Here is a 15,874-nt window from a genome sequence, read left to right as displayed (position 1 = left end):
GAGTGAGAGGGAGTGAGTGAGCTGGTTTCAAAGTGCAACCAGGGGAAAACTGCTCCTTCATACTCTGTACTCTGATAAGTCCTATTAGTGTAAAAGACAGGGACACTTTTACAATCTAAACAGCTATGGATCAGAGTCTGGTAAGCATTCATTCCAATGTTGTTTCATTTGAGGATATGTTGTCCATTATTTAGCCTGCATAAGTAATTAATAACTATTGAACTAGTTTGGTCCAGTACCACAGCATTGAACTGCTTATTTTAAGCTGTAAATGTATATGTATATCAAACTTGCACTGGAATGATTAAACAAATATACTTCACACTTGCAATCACAATTATTTTGTTTTCAATCAATGTTATTCCCCATGTTTTCCATATATACTAAAATACTCAAATGCTCAAAACACTTTGACAGACCCTCCCTGTGATAGTGGCCCTGAGCTTGGTGGCGCTGTCAGTGCTGTACCTCCTCTGCCGAGGCTCAGGAGGGAACCAGAAGAAAAGGAAGCTGCCGGTGACTTTGCAGGATGCCACCATCAAATATCCACTCCGTCTTATTGATAAAGAGGTAGATTGGAAAGGCATGCAAACACATAAAGGGGTGGCTGTATCATGGCAGCTGAACACATGTATGCAGAAGAGGGTTGGGGCACCTGTGGTCACTGAAAGGGAACGTGAAACTTTAAATGACAAGCTTTGGATAATCACTATTGACTACAGGTCATACGATTACAATTACGATTACGATTACTTTTAGTTTGGGACTTCATTGTTCTCTAAGCCACATAATGGGCCAGGGAACCATCTCTATCAGAAATGACTTTTCTTTTGAGCGTTTGAACATTCATCCTTACTTTCTTTGTCATGATTCAGGAAATTAGTCATGACACCAAGAAGTTTCGATTTGGTCTGCCGTCTCCAAGCCATATCCTGGGACTGCCAATAGGTATGCCTACTGGCTATATCTCTCTTGCATCTTCACTGAGTAAAACGTAAGACTGAGTAAAAAGTAAAAAGTCAGACAGCTCGGTAACTGGAACATAATCCTTTTCTATTTTTCTCAGCCCTTTCAACATGATAAATGATTAATTATAGAAACTTTGTCAATTTATCAACTCTATTTATCAACTTTAATTATGGGAATTCTCTGTGGTCTCTACGAGTCCATACTAATATTGCTATACAAGGCGGTGACGGCGGTCTCTTCCCTCTCTCGCTGCCCCAGGTCAGCACGTGTACCTCTCTGCCAAAATCAACGGCAGTCTGGTGGTGAGGGCGTACACGCCGGTCACCAGCGATGAGCACCAGGGATATGTGGACCTCGTAGTCAAGGTATGTCATCACATTATTATTATTATCTATATGGCCAACAGAGTGAAAAATGAAAGATAAACACTGTTTAGTTTTAGGACAATGCAGCATCTGTAACAAAGCAATTTCTATTGCATCATTTTATGAATTAACAACTTTAAAGGTTGTATGATCAGGACAGTGTCCTACAAGGAGAAAAGGCTCACATTGGCATATTGGTTCAATATCATATGTGTGGAACGTGTCGTCTTGTAGGTTTACTACAAGAACTCCCACCCATCCTTCCCTGAGGGCGGGAAGATGTCGCAGTACCTGGACAACATGGCTGTCGGTGATGCCATTGATTTCCGAGGTCCTAGTGGCTTGCTAGTGTACAATGGGAATGGTATGTTATGTGAAAGTAGACCATACCGTACCGTAGACAGACCATACAGTAACATATTGCGGCCAGCAGATGACAGTGTATTCTAGGATTTGTATCGCATGCTTTGTTTATTGCAATTGCTTTGTAATTAAATCCTGCATATCTGTAGGGAAATTCTCCATCCGCCCTGACAAGAAGTCTGAGCCAAAGGTTAAGACGTTCAAGCATATTGCCATGATAGCTGGTGGAACAGGTACATTTACTTTTCTCTTGTTAATATGTCATTTTGGCTATTCTACTAGTGATAATCGACTTTGTTGTATCCTAAAACTGACCACTGCAGGCTGTAGTCCAGCAAATACAATTGATACAATTTATTTTGTGAACTTAGAAATTAAAAGATGGTATGTCACGGTAGAAAAGGTTACAAATGAACCAATGGATGTGATTATATTCTTGTTACAGGTATCACTCCAATGTTACAGCTGATTCGCAGCATCGCAGCAGACCATATGGACAACACGAAATGTTCTCTCATATTTGCTAACCAGGTCAGATCTACAAATGTACTTTTTCTTTTTTTTTTGTAAATCCATATATAACTCTATTATATAGACTCTGCAGTCTGCAATAATGGCACAGTATTGTAACAAACAATATTAAATGTTGTCCTCTTTAGACTGAGAAAGATATTCTACTAAGAGAAGAGTTGTCAGAGGTGAAAGCTAACCACCCAGATACACTGGAACTATGGTTCACTTTGGATAAACCTCCAAAAGGTAAGTTGGTGTCTGTTAAATCCTCTGAGACCAAACCACATATGCAGAACATCAAATCAAAATATACATCTGCTGAAAACAGATCCAAAATGAATTGCAAATGTATACATAAGGAAACTAAATGTTTAACTTGGTGTTGTACATTCAGAATGTAACTATTTATCATGATACCTCCATATTAAAATTCTCTATGATGACCTAATGGAAAATATATATGCAGAATATTAAATAGAATTGCAATTGCAGGGTGGGGATGGTAAAGAAAACAACAAAGGCTAAGAAGCCATTTAAGGCTCTAAAACAGGGTGTAACGGCAGTTGTGTCATTGGCTCACATTTTTATTTATAATCCTTAAAGCAAATACTTCAAGTATTGCATCATGAGAAGCAGTTTCAACTTTAAACACATTGTGTCCGATCATGACAGGCACAATTAACTTTATATTGAAAACACATTAGATGTTAATTGTTATTCAGGGTTAAGGTTATTTTTGTTTGCCCTGAAAGAAGGCATTACTTTCTGTAGATTGAAGCACTTTTTATTTGCTTTTGTACTAGTTGACACACATTCATAATACAAAACAAACTTACTTAAGCAAAAAATGTTCTCCTGCTATATGGCACCAAAAATAGTATTTTCTGAATATGGATGGAAAAGTGTATATTTAAGAAGAAAGCAAAGAAATGTTAACCAAAATAATTTCTGTGTTTGGCCTACATTTGATGTGTGTTAAAAAATGCTGTCAATGCTGTGAGGGTGGAGGCAGGGCCCTTTAATTCATATTTAAACCTTGTTTAAATGTGTGGTTGCCATCAATTCAATGAATGTTCTTTTCTTAATGTCTTGTCCTCCAGACTGGAGCTACAGTTCAGGATTTGTGACAAGCGACATGATCAAAGACCACTTCCCACCTGCATCCAGCGATGTTCTCATTGTCCTGTGCGGCCCGCCACCCATGATACAGTACGCATGTCTGCCCAATCTGGAGAAACTAGGCTACAAAACGGACAGCATCTTTGCATACTAGAGTAGTCCAGTGTTGTGACCCAGTGCTGCCCTTTATCATGGGAAACGGTGTTGACAGGTGAGGACACGGCTGGGAATTAGGCCTGTGTCATCTAAAGGGAAGGACTTATTTGCACACACCTGAGGGTTGTGATGTGATGTGATGTGTGAATGAGTGAGTCTTTTGCTGTTCATGTTTTTCATTTTTGTAATCAAGACTATGACCCCTACCAACTGTCATGGACTACGAAGGGATTGAGGAAACGGTGTACATAGATGTGCCTTTGAATAAACATTAAAAACCAATTGCAAAAACACCCGGAGCTAGGGCGGACAATCATTTAAACAAGCCTGTGTGACTGAAAAACAGAAGATGATCATCCGGTTAGGTGAAGGGATCTGTTGTAAACAATACATGTACACAGGTGAGTGCCACTTACGGAAAGTGGAACTATAAAACCAACATAAAACAATACACATTTTGAATGAACCACATTTTTAATATATAACCAAATCAAGTAAATCTTGATTGATTGACCCTCAAAAATCCTATAACTTCCTTGTAACTTAACTGACAAAAAATATTCTCTATTCCCTCTAGGGCATTGTCACTATCTTCTTAAATCCATCATAATTAAACGTTTTTTTCTATGTTGATGAGGGTGAGTGAGGTGAGTGAGTTCGGTGAGTGAGTGAGGTAGGCGAGTGAGAGTGAGTGAGTGAGTGAGCGCGCGTGCGTGCGTGCGTGTGTGCGTGTGCACACAAAAAAACCTCGAAAAACTTTGAAAAAAGTCAAGAAACTTCGACTTGCCAAGCCACAGGCTCCGGCGCTCCAGGATCCTCCCCAAATTGAGAACTGTCCTATCACAGTTCGCCATTTCGGCTTATTCGTTTCCGCAAGGGCGTATCTAACCGGTTTCTATGCAATCTCGACAGACCTTTGCGAAGTTCTTTGATGATGCATGAGTGTTTTAGTGACTGACTTTATAAGCAATATGATTCGCAAACTTACAGACGGTCTTTTCAAATTGTTAAATAATACGTCACTTCGTTGGTACATCGTTTTGATTGTGTACACTTGGATAATTCCTGTTTGCGAAACATCCGACATTTGTACAGAAAGTTCTCACATATGGGGCCCAGGACTCGAACCCAATGCAGTGTTGCCAGTTCGATACTTTTTTATTCAAGCAGTAACGTCCAAAGGAGAAAACTTCACCAGCTCCCCAGGTAAACAGAAACAATATCAAAGCGACATGTCCATCTCCCGTTATCTGAAGCCAGACAAACAATGTTGCAGCCTTCAATAAATCAGTATCGTCGACTTTTCTGTAAACACACCATTTGTTCCGATGCCATTGCCTGCACAGGTAATTAAATTCTCACGGCTAACATACTTAGGCATGCAATAGTGCAGTACTTTACACTACATTAGTGTAAAGTCCTATATGACAAGCAGAATAGAAGGCTATCAAACTGGATTGGGTTGGGTGTGCACTTCCACTCTGTCTTACTTCCTTGATTTTATAGGTTGTTTGTTATAGCCTACTGCCATCAGGACAAAGACAATGCGGAATGATGAATGACAGCATTAGTTACATATCATACAGGTCTTTAAGCAAAAAACAATATACACTGTTTTGGTTTGTCCTACATACTGTAAATGTACATGAACAAACCCATTATTAGCCTAGATGTGCCATTTTCTTTCTGTGTGAAGGAGATTTATATACATCGATATATACAGCAAGCTCTACATACATACGTTTCTAATGATCCTCTTGCCTTTGGAGCATGTTAAAGCGAGTTAAAACAGATGTTGATTTATGTAACAGTAGTAGGATTACAGAGGCAATATAATTGGCAAAGGCAATATAATTGTATTTGTTAATCCCTCTTCTAGGTAAAGACACTTTCACAGTGAAGATCAGCCCACTGAACCCTAAAGATCATGTCCGCATCCACGTCCCGCCGCCCCTGGACAGGGAGGATGGCTCCTTCCTGGTGCGCTACAGGCTGTATGGCACCGCACTGAAGGGCCTCAGCGTCCAAGTCCTCCACCGCAACGCTCCTGTCGCCAAGTCACCGTATCTCCTGCAAGGTGAGGCCTGCCTGATGTTTGGGGCCTTTCTTATTAAAGGTGCTGTAGGAGATTTAAGAGGTATGATTTCAGTGTCATCTGTAAAAAAGCAAATAGCCTCGCAATCCATCAGTTTGTTAGTGAAATTATGTTGGATGATCTGTTTCAAGGTGACCAAGCGCCTGCCTCTGTATGGAACAAATTAGATTTTAGACTTTCATCTAAAATCAAATGAGGACATCTCTTCCCTCATTGGTTTTGGGCCTCCATCTAGCCTGTCAATCACAGGTGTGTGTGAAATGCAACACGGCGCATACAACTTGGAGGGGGCCGTTTCTTTGGTTGTTTAATTTTAAAATCTTCTGCTCTCTCCCTTTGCAACTCTCAAATCATACCTACGGCACAATTTAAGAGCACAGATGGCTCATTGGTTTTGTGGACATCAACACAACATATGTTCATCAATATCAAATATACTTGTAATATATTTGTGATGAGTTGTGTTATTCATATGTAACCAGGAAAGGTTGTGGTCAGTTAATTGTATTAGTATGGTACTGTTTATTTATTTATTAATACTGTATTAGTGTTCACACACAGATGTTTTGGATAGTGGTCCCATCGATACCCTAACAACCATGTTCCCTGGATCGGAGCATAACACATGTATCACAGTGTATGAATCAGACTGGTGATTCCTGACTGTATTTTAAGGACCTGTATATCATGAATACTGCGACTGCCCCGAGGCGGACGCCTCCGTCTGGGAGGACGTCATGCAATGCCCCGTCTCGGATCCCCAGATCGTGAAGGACCTGTCCTCCTTCCCCGCCATCGACCTGGGCTACCTGCGGCAGGAGGTTCCCCGCAGGTTCTCCAACCGAGGGGGGCTCATTCACTACGCCGTCCTGGGGAACCGGGTGTACCGCCGCTCCCTGGGGAAGTACACCGACTTCAAGATGTTCTCCGACGAGATCCTGCTCTCGCTCACCAGGAAGGTAGGAACCCCTCTGCCGCGGTGCTCCTCATTCAGGCCGGCGGTTCCTCTCGGTCCAACTGTTCTATAGCAGAACTTGTTGAAGGAGGCGGCACAGAGCCTCGGCCAGAAACCAAATAGGGGCATGTGGGCGGAGTTACGCCTGGTTTCCTGTTGCGTTGCAGTGATATTCTACTGAGGATAAACTCCTCTTCCCACCTGCTATGGGAAAGGTTTACTAGTGCTGGCCGAATTTGTTATATGAAAATATGAAGCGCCCCATTCACCCAGGTTTGAGCTAGTCTGCTGTCAGACTTCAGATTATCAATCTAAAGTCGGATTACTGAAACTCCTTGGGGTAGACTATCAAATAAAACATAACAATAAAAGCAGTTCAGTTGACTGTCCCGTTTCACAGGACCTCCTGATTTCATTTTATTCTGAAGGTGCGTTTACCTGACGTGGAGTTCTACATCAACGTGGGAGACTGGCCGATGGAGAAGAGAGCAGCAGGGGCCGACCCTGGGCCGGTGCCCATCCTCTCCTGGTGTGGCTCAGAAGACACCCGGGACATAGTGCTCCCCACGTATGACGTCACCCACTCCACCCTGGAGGCCATGCGAGGCGTGACCAATGACCTGCTCTCAGTTCAAGGCAACACAGGTGAGCCACATGTCATGTGACACCGTTGACTTTTTCTTCCGGGGTTCGTTAAGTTGGGTGTCTGTGTTCAAATGAGCTCACTTCCATGAGTTCCCTCATGGACTAAAGCTTGATTTGCTTAGTGCTGACTGTACTAGTGCTATTAAGTAATCAAATTATCTTTCTCTATGGCTGCTTAGATTAGGCTCTAGAACATGGTCGAGAGATATTATTACAGTCAGCGACCGTAGTATGTAAAAATATAATACATCTTTCTTTAGAGACCTAGATGATGAAGAAAGTGGATTCAGAAATATAAAATAATACCTATAATAATAAATAAAAAAATTTAAAAATACATTAATAAATATATATAAAAAAAATAATACCTATTCATTTCCTTGAGAAAAATCGAAAATAATTCTATAGCATATATATAAATTGTTGTCATCCTATCTTTCTGATTTGTATTTGACCCTTCACAAGCACCAGTTGATCCAGTTTGGTTCTTTGGTCTCTATTTGTCCTGCAGGGCCTCCCTGGGCCAACAAAACAGAGCAGGCGTTCTTCCGCGGTCGGGACAGCCGTGAGGAGCGGCTCCACCTGGCCTCCCTGTCCAAGCAGCACCCAGAGCTGCTGGACGCCGGGATCACTGGCTGGTTCTTCTTCAGGGACAGGGAGAAAGACATTGGAAAAGCACCGCTTGTTGGATTCTTTGACTTCTTCAGGGTGAGTATATTGCACTTTATACTTTAACTTTTATACTTTAACTTTATACTTTAACTTTGTACTTTATTTTAGTATTTATTTATTGTATTTTAACGTTTTAAGTATGGAAGCTATCTGAGGAAATGTGTGGTGATTGTCTGTCTTGAAGCTGCAGTGACACTGTCATTTCCTGTAAAGGATTATTAAAATTATCTATCTATCTATCTATCTATTGCTTTTACTTTTGTATCATTTGACGGTTGAAGGTTTTCCTCTGCGGAGATGTCAGCACGTAGATGATATCGAAGACAGGACCGTCCCGTCACTAACTCACGTCTCCTTCCAGTACAAGTACCAGGTGAACGTTGACGGAACGGTGGCCGCGTACCGGTTTCCTTACCTGATGCTGGGCAACAGTCTGGTGCTCAAACAGAGGTCTCCGTACTACGAACACTTCTACGTCCACCTGCGACCGGGCGTGCACTACGTTCCCGTGCAGAGAGACCTGTCCGACCTGGTGGAGAAGATCGAATGGGCCAAGAACAACGACGCAGAGGTGGAGGAGATAGCCAGGCAGGGCCAGGCGAGGGTCCGCCAACTGCTGCAGCCCAACCGGTTGTACTGTTACTATTACAGAGTGCTGGAGATGTACTCCAAGCGCCAGACCAGTAGACCCACTCTCCACCCGGACATGGAGCTGGTATCCATGACTGAGGACCCTGCGGCTGCTGCTTGCACATGTGATAGGAAGAAGATGATGGAGGAGCAGCCCACCATGGCCAAAGAAGAGCTGTAGCAGAAATAGTCTCCCGCCCTTTTGTAAGAATAATAATGTCTGTATTCAAACCTCTGATGTTGTGAAACCTTTCTACCACATTTCGTTGTCGTTGTAATTACATGTAACTGGACCGTCACGTGTGTAGACGCCAATGTGATGGCCTTGTTATAGACCTACTCACGGTCGGGGGCAGCTTGATTCGGGCTCATATGGAGGAACACACAGATTCTCAAACCTCTGCACAAACAACCTCTGTTGAGTAACCGCTCCACCCTCCCTCTCAGGCCCCCACAAATCGTACGCTACAGCCCCACTATGTCCATGGATGCATTCTTACAACTACCCTGGGAACCAGATCAGTCTTGCAAGCTCATGTTTCATCTGCTCTGCTGATAAGGTCTGGCTCCCCTCCCATACGAAAAAGATTTCTGCACGGTACGAGAAAGATCAACCAATCAAAACCGTTTATCTATAATGAGCCGGGATAAATACCATGACAGTGCCATAGAGGCAATTTCAACAACAAAGGGGGCTGCCGCTGCAACAACAACAAAGATGGTTGCCATTGCATCACAAAAGAACAAGAGCAATAAAACAAATAAGAAAACTGCAGTTTAAATGCACAGGTGGGTGGTGCAAATAAAGGGCTAAATGCCAAAGAAACTATGGGCCATGGAAATGTTTTAGTTCAGGGGTTCCAAAAGCCATGACCCAACTGAAGGTACTTATGTGCATTGGAGTGTCTGTTTGTGTGTTTGTCCAGCTTTTAGGGATTAACGGTCATCCTCCAAACTCCTTCTCTTGGTAAATTACATCTGTTAAAACTCACATGAACTGTTGAAGTAAGTGTTTGTGTGTGGCTCACTGCATTGTCATGGCAACCAATGGCCTTTTAAAGAACTACTCTTTCAACATAAAACCACTATACCCCCTTTACCGGATCATAGCTGTTGTCTTGGTGACGCAGCGAAGAGAGCTGTTGATTATCAGCTCTGAAGAATTAGCTTCAGGCGAGGAAGTTTTATTTGCATGCATTGTAGGATACTGTCACGTATCCTACAATGATCATCATAATCATGCCATTTTGGAACAACAGGAGTATAGCAGGTTGTCGGCTCTCCTGACCCAGTTTCAATTCTTGCGGATGGTGGTCTCCATGGAAACCCTAAAATACATCTCACGTTTGGGAGACAATTCTCATTAAACTGCTGTGGAAAAACTTGGGAGAGCTGGCTGATTTGCCATACCTGTCGCAACAACTGGTACTTTCACTTTGTAAGACAATATGCTGTTTTCTTCATTTCAAAACTGTCTCTAAATAAAATGTCTGCTTGATTGCAGTTTTGGTACTGAAAATCTGCTGTGTCTTGACATTTGTCTCTAGCGTCCCTACTTTGAAAGACATAACATTACATTGACAATATTTATTTGTAGATGCTTTTATTTTACTCTTATCACCCAATCATTAATTAGCTTATCTATTTTATATTTATTTATATTTGATATTCAATATGTGTATATTAATCTTTTTTTAATAAAGTCCTGGCCACTGGCTTTTTGTTTGTTGCCATTTATAAACGTATCAGATGTAACTTTAAAATGGACCATGCTTGAAACATCCCAAAACAATCTTTGATCAGGGAAAAGTGTAATAATAAATACATCTCAACATAGTATAACGTTTTAAGAAAGCAAGTTGTGCAGCCTAGTTTAACCGTTCTCGGGATTTTAATCACTTTATTGATGATTTTAATTTTCAATTCAATCTGTGGTCAAAAGCACCGTCACCTTGCCTATGTAGAAATGGTAAACATTAATAAACGTGCTCATTATGAAAGGACTTTAGATTATGATGTAGATAAAAGATAGAAGGGACGTAAATTAAGAAAAAAAAGTGTATATATATACTCAAACATGTAATGAACTCTAAACATCTCTTTCAATGTTTGCATTCATATATATAATATTTATTTATGTGAACAGTAAAGGCAAATGATCACATTGTTATCTAGGAAGAATGAAAATTGGCAATTTTATTCCCTTTTTTTTTGCTTCATCCTAGCGGTATGGTATTTTACTTTTTTATATCATTCTCCACGGTATTGTATTGCAACTTAGCTTAATGTAACGCTAATTCCAATGATGGTCAATTTTTGAACATCCTCTCTGTGCCATCATGTCCCCATCATTTGAACACGGCTTTATGACAGCCGCAGCAGCCTCAGTTGAACTTGATGAGCACGGTGAGCGGCTCCTCGTCCTTCTTGGTGGTGATGGTCTGCAACATCCCCGTGGGGGTGTGTAGGTACCGGGAGCCTTTAAAGAAGTTCTCAATCAGATCCCGGTCGATCTTATCACACTTCCCGACGGCGGCCTGCAGGTTGTTGCTGAGCACGCCGTATATCTTCCCCGTGTCGTTCTTCCGGCCCAGGAACAGGAAGAGCGCGTAGCAGTCCTTACCGATGGACGCGCAGAAGTCCACCATCCTCTCGCACACCGTCTTGTTGCTAGACTCCTGCTGGGCCATCTGCAGGGATTCGGTGCGCGCCTCTGGAGGGTAGTCCTCCGCGATGCCCTCCCTGTCGGGCAGGTGCAGCACCTTGACGGCGATCTGAATGCGGGGGTTCTTGGTGGGCTTGTCCAGGACGGCCCACACCCAGTCGGCCCCCAGCAGGATGCGCTGCTCAGGGGTCATCACGGTGCAGTTGAAGTGGTCCGTCATGTTGAGGCTGATGCTCTGACCGATGTAGGTCATTAGGAAGATCTGCGAATATTAACTGTCAAAATTAAAACAAAATAACATCAAATGTATATTTGAGCAAATAACTACAATATGTAGGTAACTGTTATCCAGGGAGACTTTGCGGTCATATTATACTATTGTTTAAAGAAAATTAGTAAATTAAGGGATTGAAAGCATTTTTGCATTGATCTGTATTGGTGTTATTCTATTTTGTGCGTGTGTTCTTCTGCTTCGTTACCTGAGTGAGCACCTCGGGACTGGGGTGGAACTTGTCCTCGGGGTCTTTGAAGAGCAGGTACTCCTGGGTCCGGGAGCAGGCCTTGGCGATACAGTCGCTGTAGAGGGGGATGAAGTCATCGCTGTTGGCGAGGTTGGGCCGCCACAGGGTGGCGAAGATGTTGGGCTTGGGGGACCCCTCAGTGCTGCCGGGGACCGGGAGGGGCCCCTTCTGAAGAGAGGCTCGGAGGGACGACATCAACTTGCTGTTCACAAAGGGGTTTGTCAGGGGCTTAATGCTGCTGAGACTGCCGTTGCTGCCTTTGCTGCTCAGTTCCATGGCGGCTGATCGGTGTGTCTGCTAATTGCTATGTCTGGGTGAGTGGAGGTGGTGAAGGCGTGTGGTCCGTTGTTGGTTCCTCGAACCCACTGCAGGCACCACAAACAATAATCAATAATAAAAACCGTTATCGCTCACCATATGGCGCCCCACAATAACGACAATCTTTATTATTTGTATTGCATATATTGTGTATGTATATATAAGTGCGTTTCAATTGCAAAATGTAAGCAGTCACTACAACCACCTCCAGCACACTACAGCAAGGGGCTAGCAGAGAGAAGCACTCACCGGGACGCTTGTGTCTGTGGGGTTCAGTAGCGCTCGACCTCCCCTGCTCTCCAGCTGCCTCGCTGAGATGCCAGGCCACAGCCAGGTGAGCCGTGTGCTGAACCTGACGCTTCACTAAGTCCACTTGGGTGTTAAGGATGGCAGGCAAGGCGGGTTAAGTGAAATAAAAGAGAAGACCCCCTAGACAGCAGCAGAGTGATTCTACGAGGGTGGACTCCTTGTGAGCACTGGCTCGGCTTATGAGGCAGGTATTTAATTGTGTCAACAGGAGACTCAACTTACCTGTTGGGTTTGATTGACAGCATCTCGTGAGGGCTTAGCCAGGGGTTAGGGAGGAAGGCGGGGGGGAGGGTTAATGAGTGAGTAAACAATGCAAATGGTTATTTTTTGGAGGACAGAAGGCGCACTGGTATATCTGGGGCCCGGAAGCCAACGAGGTTTAGGTAATGAGGTCATGGGAGAGGGAAAGACGGTGGCTTATATCAATACTGTTTAGGGAACATCAACAGGTCCTGAAGGACTGATTCAGTCTACAAGGAATCTTCACGTTGGAGTTTGGTGACACACGGTTAACACTGGGACAAACAGTGTCGACAGGTGATGATGTTCTGGAGCCGGGTCCATCTAGGGTACCTGCACTACTACCAGCACTATGCATTCCTGCGAATGTCAAAGAATTGTGCCTTTGACTGTGTTCCATCGTGGTTTTTTGATTTAATTATAATACTTTCACTTCCTTTTTCCCAGCTAACCAAAACGACCCATGGGAACGTTCTTAGCCTCCTATCAACTGTTTGAACAAACAGCCATCTCTCACGCATGTCAAGGTTCTGTCCTGCCAAAACAAAATGGATGACACTTGTTTTATTCTCAGTGGAAAACGCAACATTTTAAGATAGTTTCAGCATTAAGATGTGATTCAATTTTATGTAACTGATTATGTTCTTAAAATAAAACATTAAAAGCGACCCAGGGACAATTTTCTTAACATGGTTTTGTGTGCGCTTTGCGTACGCCAAAAGAAATCCATTCCATTCCAAGTTTCCTTTTATAATACATTTTGTTTATTTAATTAAACATAATCATGACACATAAATACCGCTGTTCGATGATGTTCTTCCAATAAAAACATAATTTTTCCAGTGACCCAGAGATGACATTTCTTCTTCTTGGCACTGACTAGGATGTCAGGATTTTGGAGGACACAAAACAGCACTCTAAGTTTAATGTTAACATTTTGTTTATCAAGATAATCATGACAAATGAATGTTGCTTTAAATGTTTTGAAGCACAAATGCACTTGCAATTGCAATTTCAATGTGGGTTAAGTCCTGTGTAAAAAATATTCCAATGCTACTATGTTAAAGAACAAATCAGCATTAGGCCTGTTTTAACGTTTTAAATCTGATATTTACATTTCTGAGGAGAATATAATACGTTTTCAACTGAGGTGATCAGTGGCTGGAGAAGGTGGCTTCCGGCAAAGGGGTAAAGTCAGGAAACAGGTATTGGTGTCCGTTGGCAGCCCTTAGCGAGCCAGTAGTGTCGGCGAGTCCCTTCAAACTAGAGCCATTTGGGAGTGTCTCAACTCCTCCTGTGTCTGGTCTAGCTGTAGCAGGTACTGGAAGCAAAGCATCACGGGAGTGGCAAAGGGTTAGAACGGTTGTGAGAGGAGGAGAGGGAGTTTTATTCTACAGCTGGTTAAGAAGCAAATTCTGAGCCCTAAAACTATGCCTGCAATACTACAATAATCTATTCAAGTCTTTGGATAAGTTGCTTATTATTTATGTCTATTTGACATTCAAACAAATGAAAGTAACAAAGTTCCCACAATAAAGTTTTCAATGAAAAATCAGCAATATTTATGGAATGTATTTGTTTTAGATTTGATAAACTGTGCAACAAAATGCAAAGTACCAACTGTCTTCATATGTGTCAATAAGTGTGTGTTTAGAGGAAGGGCACACTTACTGTGAGGTTATTGATGCTGTTAGATAGGGCTTCTATTTCTAAAATGGTTCCCGCCATCTGCAACACACACATGTGTTATTCTGAGTGTATTCTCTAATATTATGAACCTGTCAATTTCTCAATATTAATAATAACACTAATGAAGGACACATCTGCCATATGCTCGTCAAACGCAGAACAAGGTATTATTCATTTACCTTATCGGAGTCCTATTCGCTCCAAGCACACCGGTCATATGAGAGACGGTTAGTTTGATGGCGTTTGGTGGTGGTGAGGGTGGAGCAGCCAGAGATGGTATGGAGGATGATGGAGGTGAGTTAGTTGATGCAGGGTTCCTGGTTGCGTGCCAGGGGCATCTTGGCATGAGGTTGTTTAACAAAGCACCACACCGCCATGTGTTCCTGCTTCTAAAGTTCTACTAAGGAAGTGAATGGAGAAATGATTTGAAAAAAGAATAACTTGATGCCGGCTCCCAGCATCAGTTTATTCATCAGAATGAGAAATAATTATGTGGCGAAATAACAAATCACTTCCTTTAACCTGATGATTTGATATTATATATGCTGCTAAACTTAATATAATTGCCATTTACTGAGAGTATATTTAGGGCAGCCTTAAACTTAAAAGTCAATCTCTATGCTCAAATAAACTGTCACTATACAGAATAAAGAAAAAACACATTTATAAGTTTAAGTAAAAGGGGTAGGATATATATTTATTGATTTACAGCTACCATTACCACAAGACAGCCTCTTTTATTGAAGAAGTATTTTTTGACCTATAAAAATACTATAACAATCAAATGTGAAAATCAAAGTACAAAATAAATGTTTTCAGCTTACATACTGTGTCATATATCTGTTCTGCTCATTTATTTTGTGCTCACATAAATATTAAATAAAATCCCTCTCAAAAAAGTATGCAAATATTGCACGCTGCTCATTTCTTCAACTCTGTGTCCGAGTTCAAAAAGAGTTGGACAATACATTTGTTTTTCAATGAACTCTGTGGCTGAATTACACACACTTACAAAATAGCAATATAGCTCGGGCGCACAGACTATCAGCTCGATCCACATAGGTCATACAGAAATGGATGTCCAAAAATAAAAACGTACATGAATGGGATTATTAGAGTGTCAGTCTATGAAGGGACGCTCTACATCTACGTCGTTCACAGGTCGCTCATGGCACCAGAGGGGGGAACGGGTGGAGAGACGTGCTGGTGGGGGAGGGGTTGGTCCAGCCTGGAGCGGGTTCGGATAGGAATGACTTTTTGTTATGTTTGAGGTATGCAAGGTTCACGGTAAAGCCATCACAGGAGGAAACCGTGTCTTTCAACATGGATCAGGGAAGGGGTGTCCCCTTCGAAAATAGAAAAGATTAGAGCAGATCCCAAGGCACGGGGGTCGGTAGGGAGGGTAGGTCGGGTACACTGGGGGGAGGAGCAGGAGGAGGTGTCACTAGAGTATGATGGGATTGCAAGCAGAAGGGGAAGGCAGGGCGGCGGCGGTGGTGGTAGTAGTAGTGGTAGTAGTGATGTCGTCTTAGTACTATAAAGTGGAATTGGCGGGCTCGGGTTGCGATTGGCGCTGCACTGCGAGTGACGCCGCGTTCGTCACCGTGGCGACGTCACCGGTCAACTGTCATCGGGCCCCACCTGCTGGGC

At 42.6% G+C, this 15,874-nt stretch overlaps 4 protein-coding genes across 10 annotated transcripts in view; 2 read left to right on the top strand and 2 right to left on the bottom strand.

Moving 5' to 3' along the window:
- On the top strand, window positions 1-4,785 carry cyb5r2 (cytochrome b5 reductase 2). Its single transcript, XM_084476905.1, has 9 exons — window positions 1-140; window positions 418-570; window positions 876-948; window positions 1,228-1,334; window positions 1,569-1,698; window positions 1,847-1,930; window positions 2,143-2,228; window positions 2,357-2,456; window positions 3,311-4,785. The coding sequence occupies exons 1-9, from the start codon at window positions 126-128 to the stop codon at window positions 3,481-3,483; spliced, it is 921 nt and encodes a 306-aa protein (XP_084333031.1). The 5' UTR covers window positions 1-125; the 3' UTR covers window positions 3,484-4,785.
- On the top strand, window positions 4,424-9,952 carry poglut3 (protein O-glucosyltransferase 3; the record flags this gene model as incomplete). Its single annotated transcript, XM_084476904.1, has 6 exons — window positions 4,424-4,691; window positions 5,365-5,562; window positions 6,256-6,539; window positions 6,964-7,180; window positions 7,692-7,888; window positions 8,214-9,952. 6 exons carry the CDS (start codon window positions 4,424-4,426, stop codon window positions 8,661-8,663), a joined length of 1,614 nt encoding a protein of 537 aa, XP_084333030.1. The 3' UTR covers window positions 8,664-9,952.
- Window positions 9,953-10,866: 914 nt separating this feature from the next.
- On the bottom strand, window positions 10,867-11,944 carry rep15 (RAB15 effector protein; the record flags this gene model as incomplete). Its single annotated transcript, XM_084477855.1, has 2 exons — window positions 10,867-11,409; window positions 11,627-11,944. The coding sequence occupies 2 exons, from the start codon at window positions 11,942-11,944 to the stop codon at window positions 10,867-10,869; spliced, it is 861 nt and encodes a 286-aa protein (XP_084333981.1).
- Window positions 11,945-14,934: 2,990 nt separating this feature from the next.
- ppfibp2b (PPFIA binding protein 2b) overlaps window positions 14,935-15,874 on the bottom strand; it is a 49,232-nt gene continuing 48,292 nt past the window's right edge. For all 7 annotated transcript variants that reach the window (XM_084477238.1, XM_084477239.1, XM_084477241.1 and 4 more), the window contains one exon: window positions 14,935-15,874. This exon is cut by the window's right edge and continues 255 nt beyond it. In XM_084477238.1, the coding sequence (XP_084333364.1) occupies window positions 15,845-15,874 (30 nt within the window). In that variant the 3' untranslated portion in view covers window positions 14,935-15,844.

The sequence above is a fragment of the Micromesistius poutassou genome (assembly GCF_964030765.1).
Source record: "Micromesistius poutassou genome assembly, chromosome: 13".
Taxonomy (NCBI): Eukaryota; Metazoa; Chordata; class Actinopteri; order Gadiformes; family Gadidae; genus Micromesistius; species Micromesistius poutassou.
Note: the sequence above shows the minus strand (reverse complement) of the source record. Positions and strands in the feature narration are given on the sequence as shown.

Coding starts and splice junctions, on each gene's coding strand:
- cyb5r2 (XM_084476905.1), top strand. Junction 1,699..1,846: donor GCTAGTGTACAATGGGAATG/GTATGTTATGTG, acceptor GCATATCTGTAG/GGAAATTCTCCATCCGCCCT. Junction 2,457..3,310: donor TTTGGATAAACCTCCAAAAG/GTAAGTTGGTGT, acceptor CTTGTCCTCCAG/ACTGGAGCTACAGTTCAGGA.